Source organism: Schistocerca americana, chromosome 4 (genome assembly GCF_021461395.2).
Source record: "Schistocerca americana isolate TAMUIC-IGC-003095 chromosome 4, iqSchAmer2.1, whole genome shotgun sequence".
Taxonomy (NCBI): domain Eukaryota; kingdom Metazoa; phylum Arthropoda; class Insecta; order Orthoptera; family Acrididae; genus Schistocerca; species Schistocerca americana.
In genome coordinates, this window is record NC_060122.1 from 726,129,319 (window position 1) to 726,143,861 (window position 14,543).

Below are 14,543 nucleotides of genomic sequence, written 5' to 3' on the forward strand. Positions count from 1 at the left end.
CTGTACACCAGAGATGCCTATTACTACATTCTTCATACAGGAGTATTTGCAGCAGTTAAATGACAGTATGTTTGTACTGTCTTGCTGCATGAATGATTTCTAAAATGTCAAATTTAAAACTTCAGTTTTCTTTTGCTGTCTTCTGTTGCCACACCAGAATGGTCAACAAGTGACTGGATAGAGCCTTCAACCCAGTTAGAGATATTATATAGGACCACAATTTTCTCAGGTTCTCATAAGGGTCTTTTGCTAAGGTATATTGGAGGAAGTTATTGTACGCTTTGCACATCGATCTTTTTACAGACACGCAAATTTCATGTAATTTGGCTTGTCGTCATTGGCTCATTCTCTTTTTAGTGAAGGATGCAACAGTCTCTGCTTCCTAAACATTTTCCAAATTTTGTTATTAGACCACAGTGGATCTTTTCCATCCTCAACCATCTTACTCTACATTTCTCCAGAATCTAATTTACAATCTGTTTAAACTTTGCCTGTAATTCCCCTATGTCTGTCAGCCATTTACATGTGTGGTATGTTATCAGTTTTAAAGTTATGTAACTCCATCCTCAGACATCCATATGACTGTATAGATAACTAACTGTGCAATACAGTGAGGAAATCAAGTAGCTTACAAATAAAACCTATAGTGTGCAAACTCATTTGATGTGCATGTAAGTGTTGTGGTGCAGATGGAATACTGTGATGCCAACACAGTGACACAGTGACCCACTTACAGTCCCAAAGGCATGCAAGTGATGACGCAATTGACCTGCATACCATCTCACACATTACGTCAATGTATGGTAGGACTCAGATAATGACATGTCAGTGCAGCATTGCATCAATCGCCCATGTGTGCCACTGCTGCCAGACAGCAAAACACCTTGATGCAAGGGTGCTACAAATAGGTGCCAACCAGCAGCAAAGGGATAGTAAAGAGTTCAGCAGTGGAGCTCAGTGGACCTGTGTGTCAGGACAGGAGGCTACTAGCCATGCTCTATGGGGTCCAAGGTTTGACTCTATCTGGTGCCCAATGGAATCCAATGAAGCCTCTGCCTACAAAGTGCTGGCTGTGCTAAGCCAGTCACTCCAGCCTGCAGGAATGCTACTCTAGCAACAGCTGTCAGCCGCCATCAAGCTAGAATTATCAATGCCTTGTCAGCTGACTGCTTTCTGGCAGCATGTATGATCTTCAGGGAAGACTGCCACTAGTACAAAGACATTGTGGATCAAGGGCATGTTGCACCCACCAGATGGTCATGTGTCTTTGTATCTGCTCTAACTTGATGAACAATAATGAGTTTTCCTGAAATTTGTAATTCTCAGAAGATGATGCAAAATGGGGGAAATAATCCAAGAAATGCTGAAAAAACGAAAGAAACATAAAGAGATCCACTAATTATGAAGAGAAGCTGTGTGTCGAAAACAAATTCCTTTTACTTAGCAATTCTCTTATGAAAATCATCAAAGTCCCGAACTGTAAAATTGATGTTCCACCTAGGATTAGGCTACATCAGATGACTAAACACCTGAAAAACATTTTGGGCACCAAACAAAATGCAAAGGAAGGTGAAACCATGGCTGGCAACGAAATATATAAGGGTGTTTTTGTGCATGTGGGGACGAATTCTCTTCGCAGCTGCAGTGAAAGTGAGCTGATCAGTGAAACAAGAAACATAATCAGAACAGCCAAAAATACCTATTCTGGATCCAAGATAGTGATAAGTGGAATTTTACACAGAAGATCAGTGAGTGATAGCTACATAGACAGGATAAATGACTGTGTGCGAAATCAGTGTGGTACGTTAGGGGCAGTATTTTTAGATCTTAATAAGTTTGTCATCAATAAGTGTCTAGGACAAGGGACTTCATCTAAATAGGTTAGGATCAAAACCTTGCAGTAAAGTGTTGGCAGATGTGTGTGCTTTTATAAAAAAAAAACAAAAAAAGGGAAACTGACTTTTAGTAAAGGGAGTGATAATTTAAATAAGACTACAAAAAATATTAGAAGTATTTCCGCCAGTAAAACAGATCTACTGGTACTAGAAAAAAAATGAAAACTGAAGTCAGAAAGCAAAGCAAAGCAAAGGTAAGTGCTCAACCAAGTAATCCAGAAAAAATGGTTCATAATTTGATGCTGTTCCATCAGAATGTTCAGTCTCTGCACAATAAATTAATAGAATTGGAACTAATGCTTTCAAATGAATTAAATGGTGCTTCTGTGCTATATCTTAATGAGCACTGGTTAAGAGAGGATATTTTACAAACAGGGAACATAACAAACTATGAATTGGCAGCCTACACTTGTAGAAAGCATCTTCAATGTGGTGGAAATTGCATCTTCGCCAGAAAAGGAATAGCTTACAAAAATACGGAACAGCTAAAGACACTAAATAGGGAAAAGGATTTTGAAATATCATCCATAGAATTACCTTTACACAGAACAACTGTAGTATGCCTTTACAGATCTCCTAATGGAGACATAAAAAAACTTTCTTCAACCCATGGAAGAAACATTAATTCTAACTGTAAAAAATAAACAAAAACTACTCATATGCCGTGATTTCACTATAGACTTTAGCAAAAGCCATAAAAGAAGAACAGAACTATTGAATTTCTTATTACTTTCTTATAACTTGAAAATCACAATACGCTCGCCAACAGAAGAAACTTGCTGTACAAAATCTACAATAGATCAAATAATAATTAACTCTAATCAACAACATTACAAAGCAGAAATAATAAAGACTGGACTTGGAGACCACTGTGGACAAACCATAAGTTTCAATATTGAATGTGATAAGGCCAACAAACTGACAAGTACATATGAGACCAGATCTTACAATGATCATAATATTGAGATATTTCGAAATCTTTTAAAAAAAGAATCGTGGGAGCAAATTTATGGTGCTGGAAATATATCTGACAAACTTAATATCTTATTTTTTTATATATATAGACACACACACACACACACACACACACACACACACACACACACACACACAAAGATGATGTGACTTACCAAATGAAAGCGCTGGCAGGTCGACAGACACACAAACATACACACAAAATTCAAGCTTTCGCAACAAACTGTTGCCTCATCAGGAAAGAGGGAAGGAGAGGGAAAGACGAAAGGATGTGGGTTTTAAGGGAGAGGGTAAGGAGTCATTCCAATCCCGGGAGCGGAAAGACTTACCTTAGGGGGAAAAAAGGACGGCTATACACTCGCACACACACACATATCCATCCACACATATACAGACACAAGCAGACATATTTATATATATAAAAACAAAGATGCTGTAACTTACCAGAAAGTGTTGGTATGTTGACAGAGACAATAAAAAAACACACAAACACACACACAAATTTCAAGCTTTTGCAACCCAAGGTTGTTTCATCAGTAAAGAGGGAAGGAGAGGGAAAGACGAAAGGATGTGGGTTTTAAGGGAGAGGGTAAGGAGTCATTCCAATCCCGGGAGTGGAAAGACTTACCTTAGGGGAAAAAAGGACAGGTATACACTCGCGCACACACACACATATCCATCCGCACATATACAGACACAAGCAGACATATGTAAATGCATTTACATATGGGATGGGTTCGATTCCTGGCCAGGTTGGGGATTTTCTGTACTTGGGGACTGGTTGTTTGTATTGTCCTCTTCATTTCATCCTCATCATCACTCATCACAGTGGCTAGATTGGATTGTGTAAAAAACTTTGGACTGTGTAAAAATTGGGTCATTGTAAGGGTGCTGATGACCACGCAATTGAGTGCCCCCACTAACCAAACATCATCATCAGTTTTCACTTGAGTAAGCACCAGCCACGAGAGCCTACATACAATTAATGCAGGGGTAGTTTGATAACATATCAGGACAAGTAGGTAAATTGATTTTCAGAAGATTTATTCACAGTTGCAATTGTTTCATTGCCAGGGGAATAGTCCATAGTGTAAACACTGTACATGGTCGTGCTTGGTTTTCTGCACACGCTTGACAAATGCGTAGCATTAAGTAAGTGTGGCTTGTGTATTTGCTATCCCCCAGTGCCCCTTATGCAACAGTGACAAAACCTGCAATTGGAGGGACCAGAGAATGACCATTTGGTGTTGGTCTGGTTTTGCAGTTATGATTTTATTATTGACAACAAATGTATTTGTACAAGGCAAGCCTGCAATGCTGAGTCATTGGGAATTTTTTTCGTCAGTCTTTTTTGTACATTTTATGTTACATGAGGATAGCATCATGCTCCATGAATATTACTATGGTTTGTGCTGTACTGGGAAATCATCTTTTACTGAGATAAGATCCTTGTCTAGATGTGAGCAGACTGTATACTTTAGAATTAATCTTTCATTCTGTAGTGGAATGCACACTGTGCCGATACATCATGGCAGACTAAAACTGTGTACCAGATCAGGATTCAAACATCGAACTTTGTCTGTGCAGGCAATGCTCTTAAGGACAGGACTATCCAGGCACAACTCAGGACCTGCCCTTCCAGCTTCAATACTGCCTGTATCTCTTTCCTGTTTTCCAAACTTCAAAGAAGCTCTCCTGTTACTTGCCGGACTATCACTCCATAAAATATTTTCTATTCTCAAGAAAGTTATAATACTGAATCATAATGTGTGTTCCTTAGCTCTACAGCAGACTGATGTCAGCAGTAAAGATCTGTAGTTACGTGTATTTCCATGATGGCTTGCCTTGAAAATGGAAATGACTTGCAGCTTTAACCAACTGCATGGCAAACTTATTGGTCCATTCACCTAAAGGATCTCCTCTGCATCTTCAAATGGTGATATTGACTATCTATGGAAGATCCCAGGAATACCTCATCATTATTGTGGGGAAGATGAAATGTACAGGTACCAACAGTCTTTAGCATGCTCTGCTGGAAAGCTACCTTCTAGAACCTTAGCAATATTTACTACATCAAGCAACTGAGATTGTTATATCAGTCAAATAGGCTGTATTAGAAATATCTTTGCTTGATTTGATTGGGTCATAGCTGCAAATGAAATGATGGTAAGTAAGTGGGAAGTTGCCAACAAACAAGTGTATTAATGTCACTTTTGGTTTTTACCTTGGCCTCTGTAACTTTACCTATAAATAAGTCCATTCATTTTCATCAGCATATTTTTCCCATTTGCTTCAACCTTGCTTAACATGATTCTATTCTCAGTATTGTTCCATTTTCAGTTAAACATTTCAGCAGTGCACACCTCTCTCTTAAAGACTTAATAATCCAGAAAAAGGCTCTAATAGTGTATTGACACTGAAGGATGTCGGTTGTTTGTTCAAAAATGTTTGCATTTTTGATTATATAATTTATATTTTGTAAGTCATTTGAACTAATAGTTACCTTAATAGATTGGAAAGTTGTTCTTGTCAAATGTGTGTAATTATGTGCAGACATATCCTCTGTAAGTACTGTATTTTTGTGCTATCACTACTTTCCTTTTTATTTTCTTTCAGTCAAGAGCTGGACTTTCATTGCTTGCATACTGTTACTTCTATACTCAAGATTTTGTAAATGCTGCAGATTGCTATGAGCAGCTGACAGCTCTTGTCCCTGAAGAAACAGAGTACAAATTGTACTATGCTCAGTCTCTGTATCAGGCCTGTCTGTATGAGGAGGCTATGAAAGTTACAACTCAGATAGATGATCCAGCATATACCACCAAGGTAGATACATGTGCTTCAATTAATCTACAATGTGGTTTAAAATTGTGTTCAGTGTAGCATTTAGACATATTTGTGTTGTAGGGCTGATGTAAAAATTGCATTAGTTTTAAATTTGATCAGTTTTTACATATTTTTATTCTTTGCACAGTAAACAATATTGAACGAACCACTCATAGTTAAATTTCCACAATAAATATTTCTTGTTCTGACTCTTCTCAGTACTCAACAATTATAGTACTTTAAGACAGTGGACCTCCTGAAGTGCCTTAGCCACAGATAATTGTGACCAGACATGGTTTATTTTGTCCAGTTCTATGAATCCTTCTTGTGGTCATGGTTGGATTATGACTGCAGGCACATAAATCAACAAGACTTACACAACAAAACATCAAGTATAATGTCTATGTTAAGGGAATTGAGCTGACAACAGGTCCCTATAAAAATGGTTCTGTGACCAATCTCTGTGCCAAGGATGATAAGCCACAATTATTTACATGACAGCAGACATGCAATGTCTTCTTTGATCCACAGTCATGAACATTCTGTCTGGTTGATTACCTCCCCCTGCAAATTGCTTTCATAAATCACTTGAAATGCATGAGGCTTACCGGATCTGTAGGAAGCTAGACACAGTACTGTGTATCAAATCTTGGTGGAAACCAACTGCCACCCTGGATACTCATGAGACTCAGTTATTTAGATGTACTTCAATATAAGACCAGAAATATTCTTGACTGAATTTCCAAATTAAATGTGTACAGCACTTTAAATGAGTACAAAAATTGTATGCGGGGTGTCGCAAAAGAAAATGTATGAAACAACACTGTGGGTATTTTTTTTAAATTGATCACCAGAGGGCTGAGCACAATTATCCCACTGTTCTACGCGCTAAAGGATTCCCAGTTCCCAGAATTCCTGTGGCTGTCACAGGAGTCGGTCTTGCACTGTACCTTCAGTTTGTCACTCAAGTTTAAGCACTTCCCTTTGAGATGTTTTTTTTTAATGAACCAAACATGTGGAAGTCAGAGGGTGACATGTCCAGGTTGTAGGGCAGTTGCTCAAGCTTCTCCCCCATGAACTTGACCATTACTCTTCATGTCCATGGAGATATGTGGGCACACATTATCGTGGAGTAAAATCACTCCCTCTTGAGCTGGCCAGACTGTTCGCTCTTGATGGACTTGCATAGGCTACGGAGTGTCTCACAGTACATGTCCCTATTAACGGCCTATACTTTGAATAGTATTAGACATTGAAAAACATGATGAGCAGCACCTTACCTGCTGAGGTCACAGCTTTGATTTTTTAAAGGAACGTGGCACATGCATCCAACTGTACTGGACACCACATTGACATTCCTAGATGTCTTACTACATTATCCCAAAGTAACTAAAACAGATTTCAACTGGTTTCGTTGTTACAATGTTTTGTGCCTTTTCATTTGATCACTCCTTATATGTCAGTATCAACTGATGGGTATAAACAAGGGGACAAACATTTCTGCTGTATATATTGCTCCAGCCACGCCCTCAATACTTACTTACCAAATGAATTCACCATCCATTATGCATGCAGTTCTGAAGGAATTCTACTGGGTACTAGGGCACACAGAATTCAGAACAGTGAACTGACTAGTGCAACAGCGAAGAAGGTCTACACAATACCTACAGCAAAACAATGTGTCATTCTAGTGCCTCACTGCTGAGACAAGAGGCCATGAGTCTGTGAGAGAATGAGTGAGTGTAAATGAAGGAAACAATTTACAGTTGGCAATGTCTGCTAACTGGCTGCGGCATAGTTCCTCACAGAAGTGACTTGGAAGTGCTGCTAAAGTATCTCTAGGTTAAGCACGGCTCTTTGACACTTGGATTTCTTCCTCAATAAACAACTTACCATTGTGCAGTTGTGGAATATGACCATCACACGCATGTGCATAGACAGAGAGAGAGAGAGAGAGAGAGAGAGAGAGAGAGAGAGAGAATGAGCGAGTGAGTGAGTGAGTGAGTGTGAGCTATATTGTTGTGACACTGTGATTCAGCCAGGTTGCAATACAGTAGCGCACAAGCTTTTGTGCACTGAAGAACAAAAAATTGAAAACTGCCCTACCTTATCTGGCCTGCTTGACAGAACTTCATTAGTACACCAAAGCACTACATAATAAGGCTGGTGCAAAATTAGCATGACCAGGATCATGCAGATTGTGATGAGCAGTACTAAGTCTATCCAAAATATCCAATAGCAGTTCATTGGAAAGTGCAGAGATTGTCACCAGCAATACAAACAAGCGTAATTGAGGCTCTGCAAATATGGGAGTATCTGACACATGGAGAAGAGAGGGCAGTCCCAAAGTCAACAGTGAAGTGCCTGCCCATCACCTCTAGGAGTTTCCAATTTTATGCTACATGTGGAGGGGTGTGTGTGTGTGGGGGGGGGGGGGGGGGGAGATAGTGGCCAAAGATGTGCCACATAGTATGTGATAGTCTACAGTTTACTGTCTTAGAGGTCTACAGTTTACTGTCTTAGAGGAGGGACAATGGATCATCTGATACCAGCAGTAGGCAGTGATAGCAGTGTCAGCAATTGCAGGCTGCAACAGTGACAGCTTTGGCAACATGAGTAGTCACATTGGTGGGAGCAGTCAGGTCTGGGGCGTCGGAGGCAGCCGGAGCTGCCAAGGCAGTGGAAGATGCAGCATCAAATAGGGGCATTGAACATAATAGCGGCACTGGTGCTCTGGCATCTTTGTTGGATGGTGCCTCAAATGTGAATAGCCAGGCAGTATAGGCCATCTGCAAGCCAGTGGGAGTAGTTGGCAGTTGGACTGGAGTTGCATGGATTGGCCAATTGGTCACAGCTTAATCTGGAGTTGCACCAACCCATCTGCCTCAAAAGAAAAAATTTCTGCCTGTCTACAAATAAACCAAATCACAAATCACCGTTATACTTTTATCCAACATAATGCTTTCAACTTGTAATCATACTTTCTAACAAATTCTTCAAACAATTTTTCTGTGACATGGATTTGTGCAACTGCTCTGTACATAACTGCAATAGCAACTCTCTGCATACTAACTGTGAACTTGACCAATAGCACTTAGGCATTGTTGATGGTATATAGCAAGACAGTGCCTCCACCAGAGAAAAGGCACATTCAGTTAAGAAAATTCCTGAAGCTAGTAATGAGTAAGGAGTATAGTATCACTACATTGTAACATCAAACAGCAGTACTCCTTGCAAATGGTTCAAGCATTACTAGGGTGTGGAGTCCTGCTGTATAATCAATATGAGTACACACCTCCTCACACACACTAGCCCTCATTAACAAAAGACCTTGAAGTATTCAAGCAACATTTTGTGAAAGAACTGCAGATGTTGTGATTCATTAAGATTTAATTCAGGGTATGGACCAATGAGTAGATTATCAGTGATGCAACACCTTACGTAAACTGAAAAACAAGGTTGAAATGTGTCATCCACAGTAGTTTCTGAATTTCTACTGAGATATTTATGATAGTTATAATATTTTTTGATTCCATCAGTGGTAAACTGATCATCAGGAAACCAAATATCAAAATCAGTACATCCTTGGCACTTATAAATTCACAAAATTCCCTATAGCTGATATGATCTTCTGTGCTGTGTGCCACATTTAATTTTCTGGATTCATCAGTTGTGTAGAAACCAAGGAAGATGCTTATGATTACTGGACTTGCATTTGGGAGGAATAGGATTGAAACCCTCATTTGCTCATGCAGATTTATGTTTTTCATGGCTTCCATAAATCAGTTAAGGTTAATTTCAGAATACTTCCTTTCAAAAGGATACAGCTAACTTCCTTTCCTATCCGTGTCTTGTTTAAGGTTGTGTTCTTTCTCTAATTATCTCCTAATTGTGTTGTGCTACAATTTCTGTATCTTACAGGACGTTGTCCAGTCTTATCCCCCTTTTTCTTCTTATATGACATGGAAAATGGGAGGAAAACCACATTCGCAAAGTGTGTTGAGGCCCTTCAAAGACACTGTTCCATGATAAATTTTTCATTCAGGAATCTGGACTAGGTATTATCAAATAAAATCCCTCCCATTTAAACTGCAGTGACTGTAAACAGACACTGTGTAAGCAAACACTCCATGTTTAAATACTCATGGACTGACAGCATAGAATATGAAATGCATTGTAAATTTTTCCAACCCACGTACAAATCAAACAATCTGAAATGGCAAGGCCCATCACTCCATCCATTTAGTGATGTGCATATCTCTCCATAAGTGATCTGTGAATTCATTTGGCCAGCTTTGCACTACCGTAGGTATCAAATAGCTGTACTTCAGAGACCATTGAGAATATGACAGATGTTCTGTAACGAGTTTGCTTCGGAATGAATCATCCTTTGTTGTAAGTACTGAAAGTATTGAAGACAGTCATAGGATAAAAGTACATAGAATGGTGAATTTAAGCTCAAAAAGTTTGGCAGCTCTGAATAAATAACTAGACTGCCAGAAAAAGTAAAAATTCATTATACATCAGTGAAAGTAACGGGAATTGTGCATGGGATGCACACACCTCTTGCAGGCATCTCTTTAAGCAGCTGAGAATATTAACCCCAGTACATTTATGCACTTATGAAATTTGTTATCAACAATTCATCTGAGTTTGAGAATAACAGAGATATTCACAAGTACAACACTAGAAGGAAAAATTTTGTGCATTACCATTTAATGAATTTAACTCTTGCACAGAAGGAATATGCAGCTGTAAAACTTTTTAAAAAATCTACCTATGGAAATTAAAGTCTGACAGGTAGCAGAAGTGTTCTCAAATGTAGATTAAGTAAGTTTCTCCTTAACAACACCTTCTGTACCATAGAGGAATTCTTGGATATAAGGGTAATCAGTCAGTTTTGTAGAAAACAATTATAAATGGCCAGTGTGTATAGTTACATTCCACATCGTAACATTTATGGTGAAGATCATCAATGGGACTAGTAACTAACTGAATATGGCATATGAACAGAAGATCTCTTGCCTAATCATGTATAAGGTCATATTAAAAATTTTTAATGATCATCATGATCACATTTTACTGTTCTAATAACAGATTTGACCATCTTATTTTGTATCCGGATTACACTCTTGCCTAGTCCCACCCTCATATACGTACTAGCTTTCATGTGTTGTCATGTTGTTGCTGTCAGTGAGAAGAAACATAAAACATGAGTTGGTCTAGAGTTACCAATTAACACCATTGGCAAAATAGCTATGGAAAAACATAAATAGAGAGAAAATTTTCTTATTATTATTTCCTTTTGACTACTGCTCAGGGGAAAACTAGCAATTTTGTTAATGTATGAGAGATAGCCATAATGTTTAATTATCTGATTAAAAATAAAGCTGTGTAAATAATTTTTTATTTTTTTATGGTACATGCCTGCATTTGTGGTATACATTGAAACCGCCACACCACAGCCCTGTAGCATGCTGCTAGAAGAAACTATACAAAATGGCACAGTCAGTTGATAAAGTGGAGTATCATACAGTAATTGGTTTCTTGCATTTGAATGGGAACAACATTACAAAAATTCATGGTGAGTTGGTGTAAGTGTATGGCAACAATGCTCCATTATATGACACAGTGGGTAGGTGGTGCAGTTACTTCCAGTGTGGTCAGCAAAATGTAAATGACAAATAATGAAGAGACAAACCATCTCTGTGTGAAGTACTGAAGTACTTGGAATAGGAAGCGAAGTGGAGGTCTTGGTGCTTGAAGACTAGCATATCACAATTGAGGCGATAGTGGGAAAAGTTGAAATCACTTATGAATCAGTTTTTGACACCTTACACAACATTTTGAACATGACAAAAGTCACTCCCACCTGAATTCTGCGACTGCTTGCACCTGTTACAAAAGTCCGTCAAACTAAACTAGCAGCAGAAATATTGCTGCTCTGTCAGGTCAGTCCAGTCCAGATGATGTCGCTAGCCACCTAACCACCATAAACGAATTCTGGGTGTATGATTATGATCCATAGACAAAGGAGAAAAGCAAGCAGTGGGAACATATGGATTCAGCACTGTTGAAAAAGACAGAGATCCAACCCCATCTGGCAGGGCTATCCTGAATGTTTTTCTGGGACTGATATGATGTGATGCTAAAGAACTGTGCTCATAAGTGGCCCAGGAACATGCTACTGAAATCTCCTGACAAGGTTATAGCAGGTTGTCAAAATGAAGTGTCACAAGAAGCTGTCCAAGGACAATACCCTGGCTCATTCTGGAAAGGACACAATCACACAAGCTGCTTCTTTTGGCTATCAAATATTACCTCATTCCCATATTCTCCTGACATTTTCTGCAATGACTTCTTCCTCTTTTCTCTGATGAGGAAAGGGTTGCATGGTAAGCATCTTCAGAACAACAATGGAGTGATTTTCGAGGTGCAATATCTATGAACACCCAAAATACAGAATTCTGCAGCCAAGTTATCCATAGTTGGAAACATGTTTTATTGAATGGCAAAGTTTGATCCATGTACTGATTAATATCAATAAGTTGTGAGTGTGCCAAAGACATTGTTTCTCTGTGACTGGGTGATGGATACTGTGGCACTCCGGCAGGGAACACACATAGAGGCAGCAAAGTGACCTTGATGCTGAGCACATCTGCACCTACCCTCACTCTGTCTGTATTCTTTGTATTTATTGCTTGGTCTCAGCTGCTAAGCAATAGGTTGTGCTTCAGATAGATTGCAACAAGTGCTTATGCCACAAGTGGGATGGGATTGTGGTTGGAGTTCGTATGAGTGGAGTCGATGGCCATAGTTAAGCAGTAGCTGTAATCATTTTCTGGGAGTGGTTAATGGCCAATCAACAGGAGTTGACCAACAAGTGAGACTCAGACCCTTGGCCTCAATTTACAGAGATATGCATGTGGGTGTTTGGGATGCCATGTGGCATTTATTTTCACCAGAGGTATTATATGAATTTCACCAACACATTGGAATCCCATTGAATCTGGTGAGCCTTAATTTTACGGAACTGTATTTTAGTTGTGAATGATTTGTCAGAGGCCCATTTTCTTTGTATTGCTCTTGATCAGGCTTTAGGAGAGTTAAAAAATAAAATTAAGTAAATGTTACTGTTATGTTGAAAAGGTGTGCCCCTTGACCTCATGTGACACCATGCCAGTTAAATTCAAATTCTAGGATTGACAGTGCTAGAAGTCATTAATATGTTTTCACATTGATATTTAATGTCCTAAGAACAATTGTGTTATTAACCTTTTCCCCATGGCTTCGCTTGCATACATGTACTTCACATATATTGCACAATCTTCTTTTCCATCCCCTCTTTGTCGCTCTCCTCTTTCTCCCCTCCCTCTGTCCATCTCCTCCTGCCTCCTCTCTCTTCCCACCTCTTCTACCCTCTCTAAGGCCATCTCCTCCTCTCCCCTCTTTATGTCCAGCTCCTCTTCCACTCTCCTGCTGTCCATCTCCTCCCCTCCCCTCCCCTCTCCTCTCAGTCCATATCCTACCCTTCCCCTCTCAGTCCATCTTATCTTCCCCCTATCTCTGTCCTTCTCCTCCCTACTCTCTCTCTCTCTCTCTCTCTCTCTCTCTCTCTCTCTCTCTGTTTCCATCTTCTACTCCCAAATCTGTCTGTTCATCTCTCTACTCAGCTGTGCCCATCAGCACTTGTAACCCCTGAGAAGGATACTACCTGCACAATATGCATGTTGGAAAGGGCCAGACTACATGTCAGGGTTGGAAGTCCCTTTTTTGCTGAGATCTCTGCTCCTATGGGGCCCAGGAGCTTTTAATACCCACAGGGCTGATTCTTATATAGCAAGCAGTACATGTACCAAGTTTGGTTGAAACCAGTCCAGTGGTTTAGGTGGTTTAGAATGAGATGTTGGACACACACACACACACACACACACACACACACCACACACACACACTCACTCTATAATGATTTTATGTAAGCTGTTTTAAGGTGTACTTTCTTATAAGCTCATGAGTTTTTTTAATTCTTGTGGGCCAAGTATGTCACTGACAATTGAAGTAAGTCGTAGTTTTATATTAAGTGAATCATTTTAATATGTCACTTTTAATATACTGAGTAGTTTACATATTCAGCTGTGTGCCAAATAGTGCTTATTCCTGTAAGTGTGCATTGTGCTTGCATATCAAAAGTGGGTGCAACTTGAAGACTGTAATTGTTTTTGGCACAAATTTCATTTTCAATTTTTAATAAGCATTTGCATCATCTGTGTGTTTCCTTTTGTGTAACTATCTATACTGCATGTTTATAACTCTGCTTTCATATGTTGTAGGAATTTGGGCCACTAGTGAGACCACTTTTGTAACTGAAAATTATAAAAGAGTGATTTGAAATTACTATCATGAAAATTTTTCAGTGTTAAATACTGATTTTGCAGCTGTTTAACTCCATATCGAATACTATTTCTGAATTGTTTGTAGTTCATTTGTTAAGATTTAACTAGCTTGTTTAAGGGTTATACTTCTGGGAAGCAAAATAAAATCTGTGACAGAATTTTTGTATTTTGTGGCCTAACAATTTCTGTTCCCTGCTCCATGCATTGCCACCATTTCAGATTTGTAGGGAAGGAATAACATCGTCACCAAGTTTCATGGTAGTGGAATGATATGGCTATATGTTTCTATGTTTCATTGTGTGTTCTTGGTTTTTAATAGCCCTGTGTTCCATTTAAACTTTGGACCATGAACTGTTAATGTAACTGAGTAATTAAATCTTTTACAATTGGCATTTATCTGGTAGAGCTCAAAGCTACAGCTCAGCAATTTTTTGAATGCATACATCTTTAAAGC

General features: G+C 39.1%; 1 protein-coding gene across 2 annotated transcripts in view; it reads left to right on the forward strand.

Annotated features, from left to right (window-relative positions):
* The window catches only part of LOC124612895 (tetratricopeptide repeat protein 30A), a 161,263-nt gene that overhangs the window by 17,488 nt on the left and 129,232 nt on the right, over positions 1-14,543 (forward strand). For both annotated transcript variants that reach the window (XR_006979580.1, XM_047141356.1), the window contains exon 3: positions 5,487-5,696. Coding sequence is in view for 1 of the 2 variants with exons in the window: in XM_047141356.1 (XP_046997312.1) it covers positions 5,487-5,696 (210 nt within the window). In the remaining variant the exon portion in view is untranslated. The remainder of the gene's footprint in view (positions 1-5,486; positions 5,697-14,543) is intronic.